Raw genomic sequence first — 23,431 nt, 5'->3', positions numbered from 1 at the left:
TTACAAACTGAGGCTCTCTTGAAAACGAAAAAAGGCGATTTTGGTTGTACTAAAATTTTTATTTATTCTTTGCTGTGATTTTGTAGATATTCTGCATGATATTCCAGTACGAACGATGAAGAATCGAAAAACGAAGTAACGAATAAAAATCAATGCCGATAGCGAGTTTGGTTTGTTTTTTTTTTTTTTGTTGGTTTTCTTTTCTCTCTTGTTTTATATTTGAACAACGAATAAAAACTTACGATTATAAAATAAGATAAATTGTGTCAAATAAAGCAAAAATTAACGTCGAAGGTGCGAGACTAATATTTATAAACAAGATTATGTGGCAGAAACAGAAGTAATAATAGATATATAGGAAATGAAAGTGTGTCAATTATATAGAAATATATAATAATATATATATAAAATTAAGGGCTTGTGAATTCTTTCATGGGGATGCATCATTTATGCATCCCCCAAATATAATCTTGTTGAGGTTTTTGTTTACGACTAATAATAAGACAAAAAAAGTCATAATTATTTTATAATTATTGTATATATAGAGTAAACTACTAATGTTGTTATTGTTATTGATTTGTATATTTCATATCGTAATCTAGACTTGGATTTTCAATAATAATTGGTATAGCCACTCCATTGGCCATAACCGCTATAACCGGTGTTGTACTGCCAATGGTTATAGTAACTGTCATACGATGATTGTTGGGGATATGAACCGCTGTTTTGCTGGCCATAATATGCTGCTGAATTGTTAGAACCATAATAACTACCCGATGCTCCCGAGGAACCATTGTTATAACCTGACTGCGCAGCGCTAGATGTGGCAGAGGCATCTTTATGACCTGTTGATTTTCGACTGGGACTTGAGTCACTGTAATAAGGAAAGAAACATTTAGTATATACATTTATATAATATATAAAATACTTTAAAAATATTACTTTATCATATACAAAAATAGAATCCTATTTTGATAATTTCACTACACAACTTACCGCTTCTTTTTGGCTTCGTTGGCCTTATTCAAGGCCAATTGTAAAGCTCTTTGGGCTTCCTGCAAACCTTTTGCCGTACTACCAAAATCCTCCAAAAACTCCACTTTACGTTGGGCAAACAGCACCTTCTGTTCTGGTTCGATATTTTCACGTGCCATAAACTTATCCATAATTAGCACTACTTCATCTTCGTCCACAATGGGTCTTTGCAAGGCCAAATCTATCATTTGTAAGGCTACCCGAGTGTTGGCATTATCTTTCTCCAAGGCTTGACGTAACACCTTCAGGCCAGCCTCCAAGTCGTGACATATCTTGTTCAAGAATCGTGCATATTTGATGGCCAAACTACCGGCAATATTCTTATTCTTTGCTGTGGCTATATAGTGTTCATACAATGTTTTACATTTTTCATTATCGCCACGACGACGTTCAATGTTAATGCGCCTATAGGCCACCTGTAGCAGATTTGGTACTCTATTTTCCAAATTTACTAGAATTTCAGCAGCTTTGTCGAAATTCGACTGGCATTCTTCGAAGGCAGACCACATTAGATGTAAACTGGGCTTGTCGGGATGATGTATTTCACATGCCCGTCGGAAAACATCGCTTAAAATCGCCGGTATACCTGGCTCATGTAGTATTGTTTCCAAATAACGTATCATCTTCAGCCAGAATTCATCGTACAAAGCACATGCAATTAAACAACGTTCAAACAGAACCAATATTCTTTTACGATCGCCCTTTTCAATTTCAAAGTCGAGATAGTCTTTCCAGTTTTTCAGTTGGCATCTTTCCAGTGGTTTTACATGGAAATAGGGTCTTTTGATGCCTTCTTCGAAGGTCCAGCGGGCAGTTACAGCGGCCACTGTGCTTTTGTGTAATTTACGTCGTATTGATATGACTTTATCTTTTATTGATGACATTTCTTCATCGGTCAGGGTAGACAAATCGCTGAGATCTTCAGTAGATGATTTCTTTTCTTCAATATCGCTGGTCTCGGTGGGAGCATCGACAGCCATTGGTTCCGCAGAACCAGTTTCTGTATCTTTGGCCGATGACTCATCCTTTGCGTCCCTATCCCTGGACGATGATTCATGTTCCTTATCTTTTGAACTACCCCGACGAGACTTTGACTTGGACGAAGATGATTTTGACGAAGAGGATGATTCTTTTAACTCGCCACGAATTTTTATTATTTCCTCGGGCTTAATGGTGCTTGTGAGGGAGTGTTGAGTTATTAAATCTTGAAAACTAAAAAAATAAATGTGAATTTTCTTTGTTTTATGATTTAAAATCCAGTTTATCTTACTTGTCAAAGTGACCGCTATAACCCTGCGTGGGTATGGCCAGCAAACGGTCATATATGCCAACCATGTGTTTATACCTTTTGGCTTCACTCTCCCATTTCAAATAGGCATCCCAAAGTTTGTCTGAACGAAACTCCAAGCCACAGGCTTGTATCGCCCGTTCAAACTGCGATCGTATGTAGGCTTCATCATCGGATTGTGTGCTCTTAACATGTGATAAATAATGTATCCACAAGTCCACCGACAAAGGTATTGCCTCCAAACCACGTTCAAATACCTAAATTTTATTTGATTCGATATTTAAATGGTTGTGAGGAGATATGTTTTAAGGGGAGGTCGGGGAGATTGTTTGAAAAGAAACCAGAAAGAGAAAAAAGAGATTTTTGATATGTGTTTAGTGGAATATGTACTTCACGGATACTTAACTGTTTTGCAACTGTCTTATTCATTTTTAAGGGTGGGTGGTAGTAGTGAGTCTACAGACAATTTGCAATGTTTGTATGTGCTAATGTGTGTGTGTGCTTGTATAAGAGAATTACGGATAATGAAATACTGGTAAAAGTGATAGGTTGGGGATACATAAGATATTATCTCATCAATCTTAAAATATCGGCAAATTCAATTAAGTTTTGAAACAAGAAATATATGATTTAGCCCTTGATCCATGGATTTTTTTCTCAATAGAAACAAATTCATGTTAAATACTAAAAATCTCTCTTTGGATTTGTAAAACGCCAATAAAAGTCTCATTTTTTAACATAATATTTGTAATGTTCAAACGGGGGAAAGTATGCAAATCTATGAATAGTTCCAAATAACCCTGTATGCGTCTTACGATTCATCTTGATTTTGAATCTATTTCAAAAAAGAAATTATAGATGTTTGGGATTTAGACCATATTCACATTTAGAAACCTTATGAATTTTATATAAATGTGAACATACGTTAAGTTTTGATTAATTATCACAAAAATATGCCGGAAATCGAGTATTAAGCTTTTGGATTTAAATGCTTCTCCCAGCCCATATGTGGCGGAAGATGATAAGCTTTTAATCCTCATAACAGGAAAGTGGAGTAGTACTTCAACAGAGCTGAACGAATCTGAATTTAATTTTTCGATGTTACAAGATTATCTATGCACATTTGTTTCCCAATTTTATTCAAACGTCCTACGGCACTTTCATTTCACACAATTTAACGCATGAAATTGCACTTTTACGATATTATAAGATTCACGAGGAATGTGTTACAAATGATTTTGTTATAACTCACACACAACACACATATACAATTTAATTGTCTTAATGTAGACTGCGCTTTAGGGCTGTGATTTCAGCAAGTAATTAAAAATAATTTATTTAAAATAGTTATATCAGCATAAACTAACTTATTCCATAGAAGCAAATTGTAAGAACTTGCTTGTATAATATAATTTCACTTTAAACTCCATTTGTACTTACGCCTGAATTGTAAATGTTATTTGTAATTTTTAACTATATTTCAGTTCTTTTTCATTTTAACACAAACTTCTTTTTGAAAAACGAAATACTATTTTTTTTATCAAAAATTGTTGGAAAATTAAAAATAAATAAAAACGTGCAGTTCTAAACGATCGAAATTGCAAAATGAATTTGTAAATGAAAAAAAAAAGACACCGAACACATTTTCAAGTAGCACCAAAATCCCAAAAGTATCCTTATATTTTTTATACAAGTCTGTTCACTTTCATGTATATGTATATAAAATAAAAACTAAATAAAAAATCCGAACAAAATCCGAATTCCAGTCATCCGGTCACCTCTTCTCTGTTATTGTTGAAAGTTTCTGTTGAATGTTTTCTTGGTTTGTTTTTACTTTTTTTATTTATTAACGAATATTTTATTAATATATAATAAATTCCATTATGCAAAATACAACGTATTTCAAAAACTGTATTTGATTGTGATCTGAATGTACTCACCGCATTGCAGTTCGCCTTGATACCCTTGCGTTTCTCATAGTCGGCATATTTACGCCAGTAACCATAGCAATAGGGATAATGTGACAAAAATGCATCATAAGCCTCTCTGGCTGCTTCAGCGTCAGACTATGTGAAAAATATACACAATAAAAATGAACTTTATGTTTCTACAAATTTGCATAAGTACCTACCTCATTGTCTACATATTGAAGTAAATATGTCCAACCAGTAAAATCGGCAGGATCGGTTTTGACGGCACGCCAATATTTATCCAAATCTGGTAGTTTCTTCCGTTCTTTTTCTTTATCAGTTTCACGTTCCTTATCTTTCTCTTTATCCTTGCTGCTGCCAGAACTACTTCGTTCCTTGTCTTTTTCGCGTTCCTTTTCTCTGTGTCTATCTTTGTCCCTGGTCTCTGTTTCTAAAATTAGAAGTTGTTTACTAATTTCTATCAAACACAAAACTTTTTAAATACCTACCACCCTCAATTTTAGCCTTCTTTTCAGTGGGACCTGGCGAGTCGTTACTTTCACTAGTTGGGCTCATGGGATTGTATTCTTCATCTTTCTTAGTTGATGCCGAATCAACTTCTTCTTTACCAGATCCATCCTGGACCTTTCGTTTTTTAGCTGAACTTTCATTGGGCGAGGGACTACGTTTTTCAGCGGCCGCTGGTAATTCATCCTCGGATATAACTTCAGCGTCAGGCGGTAGCTCAGCACGTTGTGGCGCTGGTAATTCTTCATCTGACACTTCTTCGGCGTCATTAATTTCCGGTTTGGTGGGCAGGGGAAGTTCGTCTTCCGAAATTATTTCCGTGTTTTGTATGGTAGCATCACTTATATCACCACCGGACATGGGAATGTCACTTACAATGGCAGGCTCTGACAAGGAATCTTCTGAATCCATTTTTTCACAATTGTCTATGACATCATTGTGATTAAGAACCTTTGCTTCAAAGTTTTCTTTTTCAGAATCACCGCCGCCAACCGAAGGCAAACTGTTGGCATTGTCTCCTGCTAAGGAAGCAAGTAGAGAGTTTTCCTGCGCATTCTGTTGATTTTCATCAGTATTGACTTTATCATTTTCTTGATTGTCAGCCAAATCTTCCGAAGTTTCTGAATGGCCACCTTCAGGTCCGAATGGAAACGAAGAAGATTTTTCATCTAGATTAGCATCGGACAAAATAATAGCATTTTCTTCCCCAGAAACATAATTTGTTTCCTCCTCTACATTTGTGGCTACTTGCTGTTGCTGTGACTGGCTTCGGTCTTGTTCATTATCAATTAATCCAACACCCTGTGCAGCCTCAGCTATCATCTCGGCAATAAAGTTTGATTGCTGTTCTTGATCTTCGGTTTGTTGTCGATCGTCTCCCCTCTCTTCGCCGGGCAATTCGTTCAACTAAAACAATATCAAAAATGTTTGTGGTTAGTTGTAAAAATAGGTGTAAGTACACATATTTCACATAATTTTCTAGAAAATTGAAGTCAGATGGCCCTTGCAAATAATCACATAATTTCTTTCAACTTCTATTCCAACTCAATGCAATAGACATTGTAAGAAATTAATCATATGCATATGGAACAACGCCACATATGCACACGACTGTAAATGCAAAAGTGTTCATCACTATTTTCAAGATTCTTATCAAGCAGTTTAAGTATCGGGTTATCATTATATTTACCTCCTCTTGTTCCCGTTGGGATTTCCTTGTACGCCTGGTGGCTCTAGCAGGTGATGCTTGGGTATGTATTGTTGTTGAGGACCGTCTTCCAGAACGTGTTCGGCGTCCTTCAAATAAAATAAATTAAATATTATTACCACACCGTTTTCTTAATGAGTATATAATTATTGTCCATATATACATTAGTTCTCAGCAGTTACACACAAAATTCTATCTCACGTTGCTTACAAAGCTGTCACACACAATACATGTGTGTATGTGCGTCGAGGTTGTCATGGGTGTCTTTTTTCCCTCTGTATTTCATTAATATTTTACAAATTTCATTTACGAAATATACGTGGACGCAAAGAAGACACTTTGGATATTTTGTTGCGATCCTGCCTATCAAAAAACTTACCCGAATTTTCATTTTCCTGTAAAACGTTTCCTTCTTCAGCAGACGCCATTTTTATGCAATATCGGCGTGTTTGACAAGTTGTGTCAACTATTTGACAACACTAAATAGTAGTGATGAGGTTTTTGTGGTTATAGAATGATTGTTATTGCAAATGCGTATTGAGTAATTTGGTAATCGAATATATGAAGTAGAGGTGACTTATCATGGTAGAATTACAAGGTAACCCTTTCAGGCCAGCTGTAGTCAACTTGATATGTCAAAGAAGTTGTTGTAATTCGAATTCGCCGTAGAAATACTTCTGTTATGTATTCAAACATCATAGAGGAAAAAATAAACACAAAAATATAAAAATCAAATTTTGTGATATAATTCAAATAAAAAAAAAAAAAAAAACAGAATATGAGGTGCTGTGCTGTTTGCAAAAGAAAGGATAGTGAACGACAAGCAAAATTTTTCAATGTACCCAAGGAAGAGACGAAGAGGTTGAAGTGGAGTGCGATTTGTGGGATCACTTTAAACCCAAACGCCAAAATATGTTCTCATCACTTCAACCCAAAGTATATAACGGGCATAAGTTGTAGAATGAAATTATTACCATGCGCTGTACCAGAGATGTATCAATTCTATTCTGGTGGTTCAAAAAAGAAATGTCCAGGGTACGTATTTGCTAAAAGTGAGAATATACATTAAATATATAAAATACGGTGTATATATAGCGGAGCCCAATGCAAAGAAGTCGGGAGGATGCTTCAGTGTGAGGCTGGAATAAATAAAAATGACAAAGAAGTTGTTATGCCCTACCATATCACATATCTTATGCGATATGACTGATGGTATAATACGTATACACTTCCAGTTATTGTAGTATTTTCAGTTTATATGTTAAAAAATATACTAATCTCAACTAATATATACATATGAATAAACCAAAACAAACTTATTCAATGTTTCAGAATGAAGAATTCTGATTGGTGCAAACCAATTTGCCCAAAATTTTATACTTCAAATAAATTCGCCCTGGTTAAAACTTTGACATATCAAGTTTCTAAAAAAATTGCTTTGTTGTAATTTTCGCCTATGTTGCTACCTGGTATTTCTACCATGTGACTTATGGTCTGTTCCATGGCAGAAGAATACGGGTAGATGTATCAACCCTTGGGAACATTGACATGTCAAAAAAATTTTAAATCTCTTTTCAAATATAAGTATATCCAGAAATTCAAGAATGCATAGTACAAAAAAAGGTAAGTTAGAGCTACCAGCTGATTACATTTTTTTCTAAGTGTGCCGACTTCTGCCAATTTAGTATATTTATTTATTGTTTTGAAAAATAAAAACAAATTGAATTCGGGGCGCATTAATGATATTAACCAGATTTGCCACGGAATTGAAAGATTGACCACTTAGGATCACATTTTTGAGAGAACATGCAGGCATTTCATTCACATTTCGCGCAATTTAACTCATTATAATCATTATAATATATAAAAAACTTGTTGGATATAATTTTGAATAATTCTGACCGGAAGCGGGCATCGGGACTGTATTTCTGTAGTTTTACGAAGCTGTTCTATCTCCATATTGTACCATGCAAGAATGTAAAATTTTTACTATGACAACCAATTTTCCATTCATGATATCGACAAACAAATTGCAAAAATAGTAGAGTGTTGCAGAGTGGCGTTTACACAAGACAAACAGATCCAAAACAGATATGCATTTTACTACCACATAAAAAGTACCATAAAAAGGTAGGGTAGCTGATTACAATTTTTTCTAAATGTGCCCGACTTCGGCCAATTTTTCCTCTGTTCCATAACCTGCAAGAATCTACTAGTCCTGCATTTTTTCCGATATCATAATGGAAGAATCGAACATTGCGGGCGCGCATTGGCGATATTTACCAGTTTGCGATGGAAATGAAAGATTGAGTCCTTTGGATCATATTTTTGAATGAAAAAGCAAGCATTTCATTTTTTTACGCTATTTACCTCAACTAAAAAATTATTAGAAATATCAAATAAATGAAAACAACTTGTTGCATTTAGAAAATATTGAATGAAAAATTATTTAAATTTGTAAAAATGGTTGAAAAACATTATACAAATAAAAAACATTTAACATTTTTTGACATATCAATACTCCCAAGCTGTGCCTGTATTCTTCTGCCATGCTCATAGCGGTATTTCCGTAGTTTTATTTCTGCATTTCTGTGGTACCAAGGGTTTCAATCAAGGTACAATGAAATCAAGGTGTATTCATATATTCCATTCCATATATACACACAAATCAGCAATGGAAACCAGAAGTCTCTGCAATATAATTTGAGGATGTAAAGGCGCAAGTACATAAAAAGCTTGAAGTCAAGGCTAGGCATATTAATGTCAAGTTGTAATGGACAACGACGGCAGGATTTTAGTGCGGCTCTGTAATCCCTTTATGAAATGTCACAAAATATGCCTAACCATGACTTCAAGCTTCTTATGTACTTGCACCTTAAGATACAAACAATTCAGACCAGAACCTCAATTCTTGATCTATGAAAATGTGAAATGAAAACTTTTATAAAGGAAAGAAATGTTAGATGAAAAAATTTATAAAAGAAATATTTTTCATAGAACAAGAATTCAGCCCCAGGGGATATGTTTGTTGGACATGAGGGTATCATCTTAATTGTACCATGTATTCTTCTTTGGTTAGGTATGTGTTTATTAATAAAAAAATCCGCTGAGCGATATTTATATCCTCCAGTGTGTAAATCTTTAATACAGTAAACGTACTTTAAGCCTATTTGAAACGAAAAAGCTGTCGAAATTAAGCTACCTTTTCGATTTTGTCATGTTTATATTCGTGTGAACTACATTTACACACACATTGGTAATTCCTACTCGCTTCAAAAGTCATAGTGCTGCTTACTGGAAAATAGATTATTCAAAATTATACAATATGGTTATGCGCACAATAAACCATTCAATGAGGTTGGCAATGCGGGTACTCAATTTACATTTAAACTGTCAATGAAAAATTTAGGGTTGCTTGTGTATTTGTGGAAAAAAATTTACAAAATACTACTCCTTACCAAATATGAAAAAGAAACATTAATTTAAATAAATAATGAAACAATTATGAGCCACAATGCAATATCAATGAGATTGCATTAATTATAAACTCATTAATTTGTTGGACAAAATTTTCCAAGTATACGGGTATACACGGAGACGGAATCACAATGGAACGTTTTGCCATTAAAATTGATAGGAAGCTAAAGGCAAATTTATATAAAATTTGTCGTTTGTGCGGAATGGATTATCCAGATATGGTGCCCATATTGTCAGATGATAAGCCTGAAAATGCTAAAGACGATGAAGGAGTTGATGTCGATGCCGAGCCGGAGATGTCCCAGAAAATCAATGTACTTATTGGATTACTGGTAGGTAGGGGGGAGAATATATGCGAGTGTGCGATGTTTTTGTTGTACAGTGCAGTGCATATAGAGGTGTGGGGAGTGTATTTTGGTGTTGTATTGTTGTGTTTCCTGCATTCACCAACCATACGATTTTGCGATTTCAGATAACAAAGGACGATCGTATGCCGCAGACCATGTGTACATTGTGTGTCGACAAAGTGAACGATTTCTATGAGTTCCGTGAAATGTGTTATGCCACTTATGAACAGACAAGAAAATTATTGGGTCTTAAGAATGTTGTCAAGAAGCCAGTTGTCGAACCAAAACCGAAACTTGAAGTTAAGGAGGAGATACCGGTGGTGCCACCACCAGCTTCCAATAAGCTATTAAATCGTAAGAGGAAAGCTGAAATTGAAACAGCACCGGCGGTAGTTGTAGCACCGCCGGTAGTCAGTAACAAGAAGCTTCGACTGGCAGCAACGCCACTCAAGGAGGCAGCTACCAAAAAGGCTAAGCTAAAAGCCAAGGAATGGAAAGAAGCAAAAGAAGAAGAAAAGGAGGCCGTAGTTAAGGATGAATGGTGAGAATCTGATGTGATTTTAAGTAAAGTTCAGGAGGGAGATTATTTGATTGTTCCAAATCATGGAGTAAATGTTTGTGCTAATAGGGTACATGTCTAGTCTCGTTGTATAAAAGAGGCCTTTACGGTATATTTAAGGCTTAAGTTGAGTTTAGGGTCTATGCTCGGATTGACCTGAAATTTTTACCACGATTAGATCTTTTTAACCTGATTATGACAAGGTATTTTTTTTTTGTGGGGAAGTGAATACAAATAAATAAATAAATAAATATCCGGTTACCCGGTTATACGACCCGGAAGTTCGGATACAAAATCCGGGTTTTATCCGGTTGTACACAACTGAAATGTACAAAATGGGTATCATTTGAAAGCTTATGGAAATACCTTTCTAAAACGTGGTATGTGATGGGTCGGTTTCAATCGGTTCCGGAGTAATACAAAAAATTGGTATTTTTGTACCGAAACATTTTGAAAAACACATAAAAAGTCGAAAATGGGTCCATTATGGGGTATTAGAAATTGCATACTACATGTAACCAATCTGGCCTTTCCAAAAAGGTGCTTTAGGTGTTGATATCTCTTGTTGTTCCGAAGATATTAGTGTTGCAAATTATGAAATTGAGATTTCCTCCACTAATATCTATGTTAGCTTTGTAGATATTGACTTGTTTTGTACAGGAACGAGGTCTATTGCTCTTGGTGGAAGTTGGAAAAGTTTTAGGTTAGGCTCCTTAAGGTACATGCCTCCTATTGCATACCAATCAACCACGTTATGTAAATATTGTTACATAAGTAAATTGCTGGTTTATATCTCCGTTCCGCATAGTTTTATCTGATTTCAATTAAAGTATCTCCAAAGACAGTAATATGCAACCGATAACAGTGATATTTGGTAAGAAATATTACATTCAGCCCCATATTTGAATGAAATATGTTCATATTTGTCATTTTAACTTCTTCATCGCAAAATGTTCCAATAAGTAGATAATTTGGGGTTAAAGTAGTCATGATTTTTAAAAGTACATAGAATATTTCATGACTCCAAGTGGACTGCTTCAAAAAAGTTGACAAAGTATTACATTCTGAAAGAAATGCAATTTTATTGTGCAATTGACGATATTCAGTAAAATATATTATATTCAGCTTAGAAATATCTCTGTCAAACTAAGCATTAAAAAATATAGAGGACATTTAATTCTAAAACTAGATTTTATTTTTTTATTAAATTCTTTGCTTACCATACCTCTTTAAAACTATTTTCCAACTATATAATATTTCATCTATAATATATAGCCGCGAAGTCATTACCAGAAATATGAAGCTTATGAAGGAAAAAGAAGCTAAAGAGGCAAAGGAAGCTAAGATAGCCAAGGATGCTGTTAAAGAAGAAGCAACCAATACAGCTGTCAAGGAGGAAAGGTACCTATTTTCGTTTATAATGACTTTAATTATTTTTTTATAGATTGTCATTGAGAAATTATAATTTGATTCATACATTAAAGTGACACTTGTTGGGGGGGAAAATTAAAAGAATAATGAAAGACATTAGTTTAGTGGCGTGGAACATTACAATAGGAATATAACAACAAATGAGAATCTAAAAGCCTGAATTGTATTCAATTAAGTTGCACATTTTGCTCAAAACCTTAAGAATTATACGACCATTTATTTGTCAGTGCTTTCCGGAAGAAAATTCCATAGCAACATATAAAAGAATGGAATAATGACTGTGTTCAAAGTAAATACTGAGTCAAGTGGGTAGACATTACTATTACTGGACGTTTAGAGTGAAATTGGGAAGCAATAAGAATTTAACTTAGCTTGGTTAAGACATGGAACAGGGGGGAACCGGTTTACTGCCTAGCTCGCATATACAAAAAAAAACTTCAACAAAGTCAAACGGGATCATTTTTACATCTTTTTAATGTTATTGAATAAACGCAGAAAATGTCGGAAATAGCATCAAATTTTAGAATAAGTTTAGGTTCGAATTGCTCACCTTTGACACGAATTATGGCCTTCAAACGGCCAATGAAGCCGTCACACGCTGCCCGAATGTTGCTCTGCGGTATTTTGGCCCATTCTTGTTTGAGGTGTTTGGCACTTTGATACCAACCTTGCTTTCCAAAATACTCCAGACACAATAATCCAACGGATTGGTATCCGGAGATTTTGGTGGTCATTGTGCACTGGAAATGAAGCGAGGAACCTAATTTTGTAACCATTCTTGTTGTTGTTGTTGTAGCAGTAGCACATGTATGTGTTTGCGTTCTGCTAATCTGGTTCCAGCTCCAGGTTTTTTTTAGAAATTCGGCTACTTTAACGGGCTGTAGCCAGAGATCTTCTGGAGTGAGTTGGGTAGGTTTGGCTGAGCAATTAAAAAGGTGTAGTGTATTGTGCGGGCCTGTATCGCACGCCGGGCAGGCGTCACGCACATCTTCATCAATTCGTGCCAAATACGAATAGAGACGACTACACCATCCTGAACGTAATTGCGCCAAAACTACCCTGGTTTGTCTAGGCAGCTGACGTTCTTTAGCTGCAATGGATGGGGGGTGGACTCCGAGGACGGCATTCACTTTATAACTGCTAATAGCATCCGCGACTGCATCGGTGTGAATGCCACTCAGACCTGCCTGATAGGCTTCTTGATCTAGAGGTTCTCTCTGTAACCATTCTTGGGTGGCGCGTGCTGAGTGCAATGGTTCTAAGTCCTGTTGGAATGTCCAAGGTCGGCGGCCAAAATGTTTGCGTGCTCAAGGCTTAAATACACCCTCCAAAATATTTTCGCGATGATATTCGGCATAATCGATTAATGTGAGAGACCATCGGCTGTTATGGCGTTATGGCCCACACCATCAACATGGCCGGCGCTTGAGTTCTGGTGGTCAACCGAAGGGTCACATTTTCAGCTGAACTCTTTGGCAAGTAAACACGATCATTTTGTTTGTTTACAAACTGCTGGACAACCAATGTTTTCTCATCGAAGAAAACCAAATTCGGCAGTTCACCACTTTCGGCCAAGCGAAACAACTCTTTAGCTCTTTTGAGTCCATTTTCTTTCTGTTGCGTTGTAAGATCTTGTACTTTTTGGAATTTCAATGGCTCTTCCCCAAGCTCATTTTTCAATATTTGCCGAATGGAATATTGCGATATGTTCAGCTCGGGGGGTTTCGATCAAGTCGCTTCTTTACTTTTGCAACCATTTCTGCTGATGTTGCTGTTTTCTTCCGTCCACTTCCGCTCCCTTGACGTCGGGCTACGCTACCAGTATCACGGTAACGGGCGATGGTACGAGACACAAAAGATTTATTCACATTTAAATGCTGGAGTGCTCTAACGATAGCCACTTGTGGTTTTCCAGCCAAATATAAAGAAATCACACTATTATGCTTCAATTCCATAACGAAAAACTTTTTTTCTGGAAAATTTTCACCAAAATGCTTTTGTACGCTTGTAAACAATATAATAAGCTGTCCTTGGAATTATTTTAACAGCTGCCGTTCGAGTGGCTTAGAAATGACAGCAGCCTGAAGTTGGTTGCAGTTTTTTAATATCACCCTGTACTCTTTTCGGAAACTAATCCGAGTTAGAAAAAGTACGTATCACGAATGTTCTAAAAACTGTACTTTCCGGAAGAATACAATTCCACGTGGATATTAATGATTGGGCTGTATATCATGCCAATATAATTTGTCCACCTTGGGCATTGTTTGATATTTTCAAATAAATGAATCGGGGTATTAACATTTCAGTATTAACAAATAAGGATTTAATTGTGTTTATTTCACAACAGCGTATAATGTTTCCTAATGTATATTTATTTTCATGTATAGCAACGAAAAGGCAACAACAACATCAAAGAAAGATCACAAAGAAAAGTATTCAAAAAAAGAACACAAGGATAACATCAAAGAAAGTGCTTTTGCACTCAAAAAAGACAACAAAGAAGTAATATGCACAAAGAAGGGAAAACATAAAGCCAAAGAGGCTAAAGAAGAAGATGTGACCGCCGTAAAAGATGAAATGTAAGGTTTGAATTAGAAATTATTTTTCACATTAATACTCAAATCTAATTTGTTTTTTTGTTTTGTTTTATAGCAAAGAAGAAGTCAAGGAAGAACCAATGACGGCACAAACATCTACGGCGAACTCTAGTAACACAGCTATTGCAAATCCTACAGCAAAACTTAAACACGGTTGCTCCATATGTTCGGAACGTTTTGGCACAAAAGGCAAACTGGAAGCTCATGTACGATTACATCATATACCCAAGGTGGAACGTTATGTTTGTACCGCCTGTAACGAAACAATTTCCAAAAGTTTCGATATTAAAAATCACCAGCTTTGGCATAAACTTTCGAAAACTCCATATGTTTGTGGTCTGTGTGGTGAATCGATTGTCAGTACATATGCCTATGCAAGGTAGGTGTTTTTAACAAATATAAATGTGTAAAATGACAGACGGGGCTTCGGGATTTAGCGTGCTGAATATGAGGTCATTCAAGAGACTGATTGCCAAATTTTCGAGGGCAATTTGTACCTAAAATTAATATTTTTCAAAACTTTTTCCTTTAAGAAGTGTATTGGCCTATTCCAGAACCTGAAAGAATTTACTAGTTTTGCAATTTTCTCCGATATCATAGAGGGAAAATCGGTTATCGCAGTAAAAACTTGTACATACTTGCAGTTCTGGAACAGACAATACGTTGGTATTTATTTCTTTCAATTTTCTTGAATATTGTATGGTAAACGTAAAGCCGAAAGAATGTCATGAGTTAAGAGACACTCAATTTAACTCGACTTCTAATGACTACCTTATTTTGGTTTTCATTTTCCGATTGTCTTAAATAAGTAATGTGAAGGCAACGGAGTATAAAAGGGAACTATTGATTTTTATCAAAACCAATGAAATAGTAAATTTTTTCGAAAATGTCTTCGAATGATTTAGAATTTTTGAGTTTGAGCCCCTCAACATTGTGTTGTCTATTCTATGATAATTTATATTGTAATGTATGCAGATCTGTATAGTACTTTATATAAATGGTGAGGTGTATGTATGTGATGTATAGATGGCGCTTTGGAAATACTTTTTTTATACCCTCCACCATACATAGTATGGGGGGTATATTAAATTTGTCATTGCGTTTGTAACACTTCGAAATGTACATTTTAGACCCCACAAAGTATATATATATATATATTCTTAATCAGCATAAAATTCTATGTCGATTTAGCCATGTCCGTCCGTCTATCGGTTTGTCCGTCTGTGGAAATCAGTCTAGCTTCCGAACGAAATGAAGTAGGTTGATAAAATTTGACTCAAATGTGTATTATGTCTGCAGGACTTTTGGTATTGAAAATGGGTGATATAGGTCCACGTTTTGGTATAGCCTCCATATTATGGTACCTCCCCTTTTTCGGTATTTTTGCGATTTAAGCGACATTTTCCACGGGGAATGTTTCAAATTTGGTATTTGAAGTTCGTAACGGATGCTACAACATATGGCAGAAAATTGTCTGTGCAAGTCCACGTCTTCATATAGCCTCCATACAACTACAGTCTATGACAGAAAATTGTCTGTGCAGGTCCACGTCTTCGTATAGCCCCATATAACGGTACCTCCCGATATTCGGTATTTTTATGATTTTAGCGACACTATTCACCGGAATTGTTTTAAATTTGGTATTTGAAGTTCGTAACGGATGCTACAGCATATGGCAGAAAATTGTCTGTGCAAGTCCACGTCTTCATATAGCCTCCATACAACGTACCCCCCAATATTCTGTATTTTGATGATTTTAGCGACATTGTTTACCGGAATTGTTTCAAATTCGGTGTTTGAATGAATACTACAGCCTAAGACAGAAAATTGTCTGTGCAGGTCTACGTCTTCGTATATCTCCCATATATAATGGTATCTCCCGATATTCATTATTTTGATGATTTTGGCGACATTATTCACCGAATTTTTTTATTCAAGTTTCGAATTTGAATATTGTAATGGTTTATGACAAAAGTTGCCTATGCAGGTCCACGTTGTCGTATAGACCCTAATATAACGGCTACATTCGGCCTTTTTATACCCTACACCATAAGGTGGTTAGGGTATTATTTCTTTGTACATTTGTTTGTGACAGGCAAAAGGAAACGAGATAGACCCATAGTTCCTTTTGATGATCTGCATAGAATCACATTCTGAGTCGATTTATGCATGTCCGTCCGTCTGTCTGTCCGTCCGTCTGTCCATGTATTTTTGTAAACAAAGTACAGTTCGCATTTATTGCCCTATCCAGATGAAATTTTGCACAAATCATTTGTTTGGCCCAAGGTCGAACCCTATTGAAATTGGAGATAATTGGTCAAAATTTAGATATAGCTCCCATATATATCTTCATCCGATTTGCCTTTTATTGCGCACCAAACGTGTAATATCAGCCCGATTAGTATGGAATTTTGCACATACAACCAAATTAGGTCTGAAAATATGTATGCCAAAATTGATCGAAATCGGTTCAGATATAGCTATTCCTCCCATATATATAGTTCATCCGATTTGTTACTTTTTTGTCCTCCGCAGCCGTAATATGCACTCTGTAACAACAATATTTGGGGAAATATAGCAAATACAGCTCAGAAATACATTTGCTAAATTTTATCGAGATCGGTTCAGATTTGGATATAGCTCCCATATATAACTTCGTCCGATTTACTTTTTATTGTGCACCAAACTTTTAATATTTGTCCAAATGGGATGGAATTTGGCACTTACGACCGAATTGAGTCTAGAAGCTAGTATGTCAAATTTGGTGAAGATCGGTTCAGATATAGCTATAGCTCCCATATATATTGTTCATCCGATTTGTTGTATTTGTTACCCACAGCCGTAATATACACTCCGTAACAACGATATTCATGGAAATATATCAAATACAGCTCAGAAATATCTTTGGTAAATTTAATCGAGATCGGTTTAGATTTGGATATAGCTCCCATATATATCTTTATCTGATTTCAAATTAATTTTGCACCAAATGGGCAATACAAGTCCGAATTTAAAAGATACAAATGCTTCAACATCTTTAGTCCTTTGAACTTTAAATTATAATCATGGAGTGTATGATTGAACTCTCCCATAAACACTTTTAATTGTTATGTGGAACTCTACTAAATTAGCAAAGTGGTGTAGGGTATCATAAAGTCGGCCCCGCCTGACTTTAAGACTTTCTTTACTGGTTAAGATTTTAAAATAATTTTTAAAGGATTTTATTTTTTTGAAAATTGCTCAAATCGTTCCAAATGGTGGAGTGAGGGTATTTAAAGATCGGCCGGCCTAATAGGACCGTAACCAATAAGAATGAAAAGAAGATTAAATGTGAATTTTCTTTTTTAATCCCTATTAATATTTTCTATGGAAAATTAGTACAAAAAAATAATTTTCATATCAGTTATCCCAGGCCCCTATTTCCCCTGGACTAGACCGTTTGTGCTTAAATTTTTTAAACTTTATTATTTTTTTTTTAATTTAATTCTAATTATCTTTCCCTTTGCAGACATCTACATGAACATGGCTTCGAAACACCGCCAGCATATATGGTCTTGGACAGAGAATGTCCACAGTGTCACATAACATTTACCACAAATTTCCTATACAATACCCATCCATGTGCTGTTAGAACAAGACGTTGTGCTGGATGCAATCGTTTGCAGCGCTCCGAAATCGAATATGTTAAACATTCCGCGCTCTGTGCCAAGGCCTATCTCAACTATTCGAAACATATTGCTCCGGCCGTTGAGGCGCAGGAAGATGAGGTGCGCATCAAAAACGAGAATGATGTTGAAGCGGCTGCCGAGGAGATGGCTCGTATTTCGGGTTTGCCATTGGAAATGTCACCTGTGGTACAACTGACAAGACTGTCTTCGCCACTTTTAATGGCGGCAAATCATTGTCTACCCATACCCAATATTGAAGATATTCCAACCACCAGTGGCAGTAAAAAATCGGGTAAAAAGGGTGTTTCCAAAAAAGAACTAAAACGTGTCGATGAACTACTCAAATCAACCTTGGATGTTTTGGTCAGCATAAAACATGAACCAGAGGTGCATGTCGATTCTGAAACGGCACCAGGTGCCGCTGAAGCCAGTGACGATGAGGCAATAGGCGATGATGGCTTTCAAAATGATTTTCATCACAATGAAGAAAGCGATGACGAAAATGAAAATGCTGCTGCTGCTGGTGATGCAGGAAATAGAATCCAAATCAAACAGGAAATCGATGATAGTAAGGATACAGCGCACGCAACAGCAGAATCTAGTGAAAATGGTGCTAGCAAGACATCATGTGGCTTTGGGTTGAAATTGAAAATTCGCAAAGAACATGGTCAACTAAATTCATCCATAATTGAACAAGAAGCTGTGGATAAGAAGTCAGAAAAACGTAAAAAGAAAAAGAAACACAAAGACAAGGAAAAAGATAAACAAAAATCGCAAAAGGACCATGCAGAAGAACAAAACTCACGTGATTCGTTTAAAGCTCAAAACCATGTTGGAGAAAGTGATGGTGTGGCTGCTGTAAAAGAAACTCCCTCAACCACGGTTCACATTAAAACGGAGCCAGTGGATTCCATGGAAACCGATGAAGCTCCTTCCGCTATAAATTCCATGACACATCGTCCCCAACCAGAGGCTACCATTATGACATCAATACCAATGATGCAGTTGCAAATTTCCTGCATTTCGGAGGGTGTGGAGTTTAATGCTGCCAATGTCAGTGGTGCTGGCAATGTGGAGCAGCCAACTCCTCAACATCAACAACCTCACAATATGTCCGAACAGGAAGATGTTAAACCCAATCGTGAGGAGTTGGATAGAATGTTGAGTATTTCGCACATGCCACCTAGTGGCAATGAAGTGATGCCGCCACCGGCCACCAAATTGCAAATAGCCAATGTTACCGGTGGTATAGCAATGGAAACCGATGAAACAAAAGAAGAAGTAGAAAACGAAACAACCATGGAACAAGATCATGCCGATGCCACGGACGATGAACACCACGAGGAAGAAGAAAATGAACCGGACAATCAGTTGCATAAGAAATTACACTTAAAACAACAACAACAAAAAATAATGTCACCCAGTGAAAAACTATCAAAGACAAAGTTGACACTGAAAATAACATCACCTAAAACATCCACCCCGAATAAAAGCCGTAATAAAGCTTGTAAGTCAACTGCCAAACCGAGTAATCCCCCAGTTGCCTTGCAAATCGCAGCTGTTCAGAGTGGTGTTACATTGCCGCCATCAACAGCCGCCTCAGAGCCCATGGAACAAAATGATTTTGTACCAATGTTTATAAAACCCGAACCACAACATCGTGGCTATGCCGATGAAGAACCTGCCGCCATGTCTCCAGAGAGAACACCGTCTCCAACTCCCTCGCCCGTTTCTTCGCCAGCAAGAGAGGTACCAGAAGGAGTCAATACATCATCTCAGCATTTTACGCCCGAGGAACAAGCCTATATATCGACAATAGATTTCGATAACATTACAATAAAACAAGAAAAGGATTTGGAAATTAATGATGTCCAACTGAAACCCAAGAAACCTCTACGTCCTCGTAATCATTCCTTGAATGGTATTAAAAAGCGTAAGGTTATCAAGGAACATAGCGTAGCCGAAAATCATAATGAAGACGCTGAAGAAAAAGAATGTGAAGCATCTTCCGAAATGGAAGATGATGAAGAACACGAAGAGCACGAAAGTGAGGCAGAGGAAGCGGATGAAGAGGCCGATGAGGAGGAGGAGGAAGAAGAAGAGGTTGATGAAGAAGACGACGAGGAGGAGGACGTTGACGAGGACGCAGAAGATGAAGAAGAACGAGAATACAGAGAATTGGAATATCCACCAGAATTGGCCGAAACCGCAACACCCGATGATGGTGAAGAGACAGAACTGAGTGATAATGAAAATAATACAGATAATGAAAGGCCCAGTAACATTGACGAAGATGATGAGGATCTGGATGCCGATGAGAATAGTCAACGATCAAGCGATCCAAAAGAATCTCCTCTTCAAGATGAGAGCAACAAAGACGATCAGTATAAAAAAGAAGGAGGTGAAGCCAATGATAACAAAACTCCATCTGCTTTTGTTATTGCGAATATTTGTAGTAATGTAGCTGAAGCGGCAACAGGTATCGGAGTTATATTAGAGGGGCCAGTGGTAAATATTAAACAAGAAATAACTGAGTTTGAAGAGCCACCGCAAGAAACAGCACTTGTTTTGAAAATCGCCTCAGTTGCCTCCGGTTCTTTAGATTTAGGTAATATTCTCCCCATTGAAAGTGGACTAGCAGCAACGTTGCATCAGAATAGTTTAGCGGTGGAACCACAATGTCATATGGAAACGGATCAAAATATGACTGAAATTCATAGGCCAAACCAAAGTTTAACAGACAACAATATGGAAGATAATTCCATGGTACAGATGGGAACACTGAACGAGAATGTTAACATGGATGCACCACCACAAGAAGTTCGAATAACACACGAAAGACATGTACAAGAAAACACAACAAATCAATATTCAAATCAAACATCCAGTGATATTACGACATCTCAGTTTATTCCCCAACTCGAAAATCCCATGGAAGTGCCCACAAATAGTATTGAGGTAGGTGTCTCGAATAATAATCCGTACATTCCAAGGTTATTGGAAGATACAGCGATGGCGATAAATTCAAGCAATTTAAATTATCCTACATGTGAAAATCCCAATACGGAAGTTAATGGAATTGCCAGTGAAATGGGTGGTTTGGTAGGTGAAAGTCCGGTGGCAGCAATACCAATTCCTAATCAAAATGAAAATCAAATCTTATCACATCTTGCCAATGACGAAAGTGCGGTGAGAAAACCTCTTCTGCCACAGGGTGAATTCGAGGATGGAACTATAACAGGTATTGTCCATCAAAGTGATGACCTCAAATTAGAAGCTATACCTGTAAATGTAACGGGAGAACAATGTAACCCCTCATCATCCTCCTCCTCCATGGCTCTTAATCAAATGGGAAGTCCCACAGCAGAGGATGAGTACGATGAAACAAATGCTGCTGATGGGGAAACTGATATGGATGATGAAATGCAGTTGGAAGATAATTCAAATCTGGCCAATTTAGAGGAACAGCAAAATCAACAAAATCTTGAACAACAACTTTCATCATCCTCTTCACAGTTTGCAGCAACAGCAACGCGACCCACAGCCTTAGCACTGCATCCCTACCTGGAAGACATCTCCTCAAGTAGTAATAGTTTTTTAAGTAATGCCCTATCACAAACACCTCCGCCAACCCTGCAAACTTCCTCCAACTGCTCGTTGTCCGCGATGGAAACGGTCGCAACAACAACAACAATGCCTCCTGTGTCACAGAATCTAAATATAACACACCAACAAAATAATGAAGAGACTGAAAATATTCTAAACGAATCAAATGATATGCTTAATCGTCGTTGTGGTGCTGGCTTTGCTGCGTCTTCGTCAACAGCATCATCATCAACATCAACACATCACACAGCAGCCTTTAATTTTGATAATATCAATGAAATTGCTGAAAATAATAATAATGCCAATATTGAAAGAGAACAATTACAGGATGACCAACAGCAACAAAGAAGACATCAACAGCAGCATCAGGACATGGATGATGTAACGTAAAGCAATAAATGTGCTATGGAAACACCTGTTGATTATGTCCCCAAAAAAAAAAAATAAACAATCCAATCTGTTTTTTCACTTCTTTTACAACATTAAATTAATTTAAATACCGTAAATATAAATATTGACATCCACATTCAAGTCCACCCAAGCACATAACATATTTCAATACAAAACATTCAATAAGAGATTTTGCGGGTGATCCGCAATCATTTTGCTTTTTTGTAAATTATTCTCAACAAACTATTTCACATACACATTCACTCATACAACAATAAACAATTACATTTACCCTAATGTATAGATAAGTTAAGTTATTTATATATATACGAAAAAAAAAAGAAATACATGCCCCTTCCCCTCCTTTCCTTATTAAGTTTTGTTTTATAAAATTTAAAATTGAAAACTCATTGTACAATGAAAGAAATCTCATTTCTAAGTCCCCCGCCGTTACAGCCGATTTTATATTGTATAATTTTGTATTAGTCAAAAACATGTGTGTAGTTTTTTTTCGTTTCGCCTTTCCCCACCCATCTTTACCATATAGATTTAAGTTCTTTATGTTTAGTTGTTGTCATAAATGTATACAGATTGCATACAGCACACACACACACACTCCCCTAGGCTTAAGTTAAGGATAAGTTTAAACTTCATTATTGAATTGCAAATCATATTTAATTTAATTATTATTATTGTTTCACTCTAAGATACTAATTCAGTTTTTTTTTTTATCAAAGATGATTGATAATTGTTCATAGAAATAAAAATAACGATCGAAATAATAACATAAAATATTTGTTAATAGAAATTGAAACGCTCGTAAAATAATATTACATGTGTAGAGTATAAATACGAAAATATAGATATGTATGAACACGATAATAATATCTAACAAATATATAAGGATACGGCTTAAATTTTAAACAACAAATCTTTGGAGAAGTTTTATTGAAGAATAGAAGTTGGGATACTTAACATTAAGAACATGCGGTCAGAGCTGCGCCAGTAATGACAACCCTCTGCATTATCAGTAGGTCACAAATAATGACAATTACATTTATTATGCACAAGCAAGTACAGTTGTGTCAATCTAGTTTATTGTTTAGTACATCAGTTCCTAAACGTATGAGTGATTCCATATACACTGGTGGCCAAAACTAAAGCAACTAAAATTACAAGAAGAATGAATGCTCTTTAACTTTTTAAGAAATTAAGAATATGAGAAAGTTTTTCTTGTTTTAAATTAGGTACTTTATACACTTTTTAAAAGCCTAAAACAAAAAACCAAAATTCATTTTTATATAAAAAATAATGTATGGTAAATTCAATTAACTCGATTTTGGCTTGGACAAAACAAAAGCAACTCTGTTGTACATTCATATAACCGC

At 36.2% G+C, this 23,431-nt stretch overlaps 2 protein-coding genes across 3 annotated transcripts; one reads left to right on the top strand and one right to left on the bottom strand.

The window, feature by feature from the left end:
* Positions 1-38: 38 nt before the first annotated feature.
* LOC101891254 (pre-mRNA-processing factor 39) lies at positions 39-6,490 on the bottom strand. The gene is made up of 8 exons (XM_005190546.4): positions 6,348-6,490; positions 5,951-6,057; positions 4,743-5,667; positions 4,455-4,684; positions 4,264-4,389; positions 2,306-2,580; positions 997-2,247; positions 39-874 (listed from the first exon to the last, which is right to left on the bottom strand). Exons 1-8 carry the CDS (start codon positions 6,394-6,396, stop codon positions 613-615), a joined length of 3,225 nt encoding a protein of 1,074 aa, XP_005190603.1. The 5' UTR covers positions 6,397-6,490; the 3' UTR covers positions 39-612.
* A 2,979-nt stretch (positions 6,491-9,469) lies between these two features.
* On the top strand, positions 9,470-22,974 carry LOC131804772 (transcriptional regulator ATRX-like). 2 transcript variants are annotated; one of them, XM_059127940.1, is made up of 6 exons: positions 9,470-9,777; positions 9,918-10,333; positions 11,627-11,752; positions 14,170-14,361; positions 14,435-14,758; positions 17,888-22,974. In XM_059127940.1, exons 1-6 carry the CDS (start codon positions 9,577-9,579, stop codon positions 22,041-22,043), a joined length of 5,415 nt encoding a protein of 1,804 aa, XP_058983923.1. In that variant the 5' UTR covers positions 9,470-9,576; the 3' UTR covers positions 22,044-22,974. The 2 variants fall into 2 exon arrangements, with proteins under 2 accessions (XP_058983923.1, XP_058983924.1); XM_059127941.1 differs by lacking the exon at positions 11,627-11,752.
* Positions 22,975-23,431: the final 457 nt, after the last annotated feature.

Source organism: Musca domestica, unplaced genomic scaffold (assembly GCF_030504385.1).
Source record: "Musca domestica strain aabys unplaced genomic scaffold, Musca_domestica.polishedcontigs.V.1.1 49, whole genome shotgun sequence".
NCBI lineage: Eukaryota > Metazoa > Arthropoda > Insecta > Diptera > Muscidae > Musca > Musca domestica.
The sequence above is the reverse complement of the archived record's forward strand: the minus strand, read 5'-3'. Positions and strand labels throughout refer to the sequence as shown.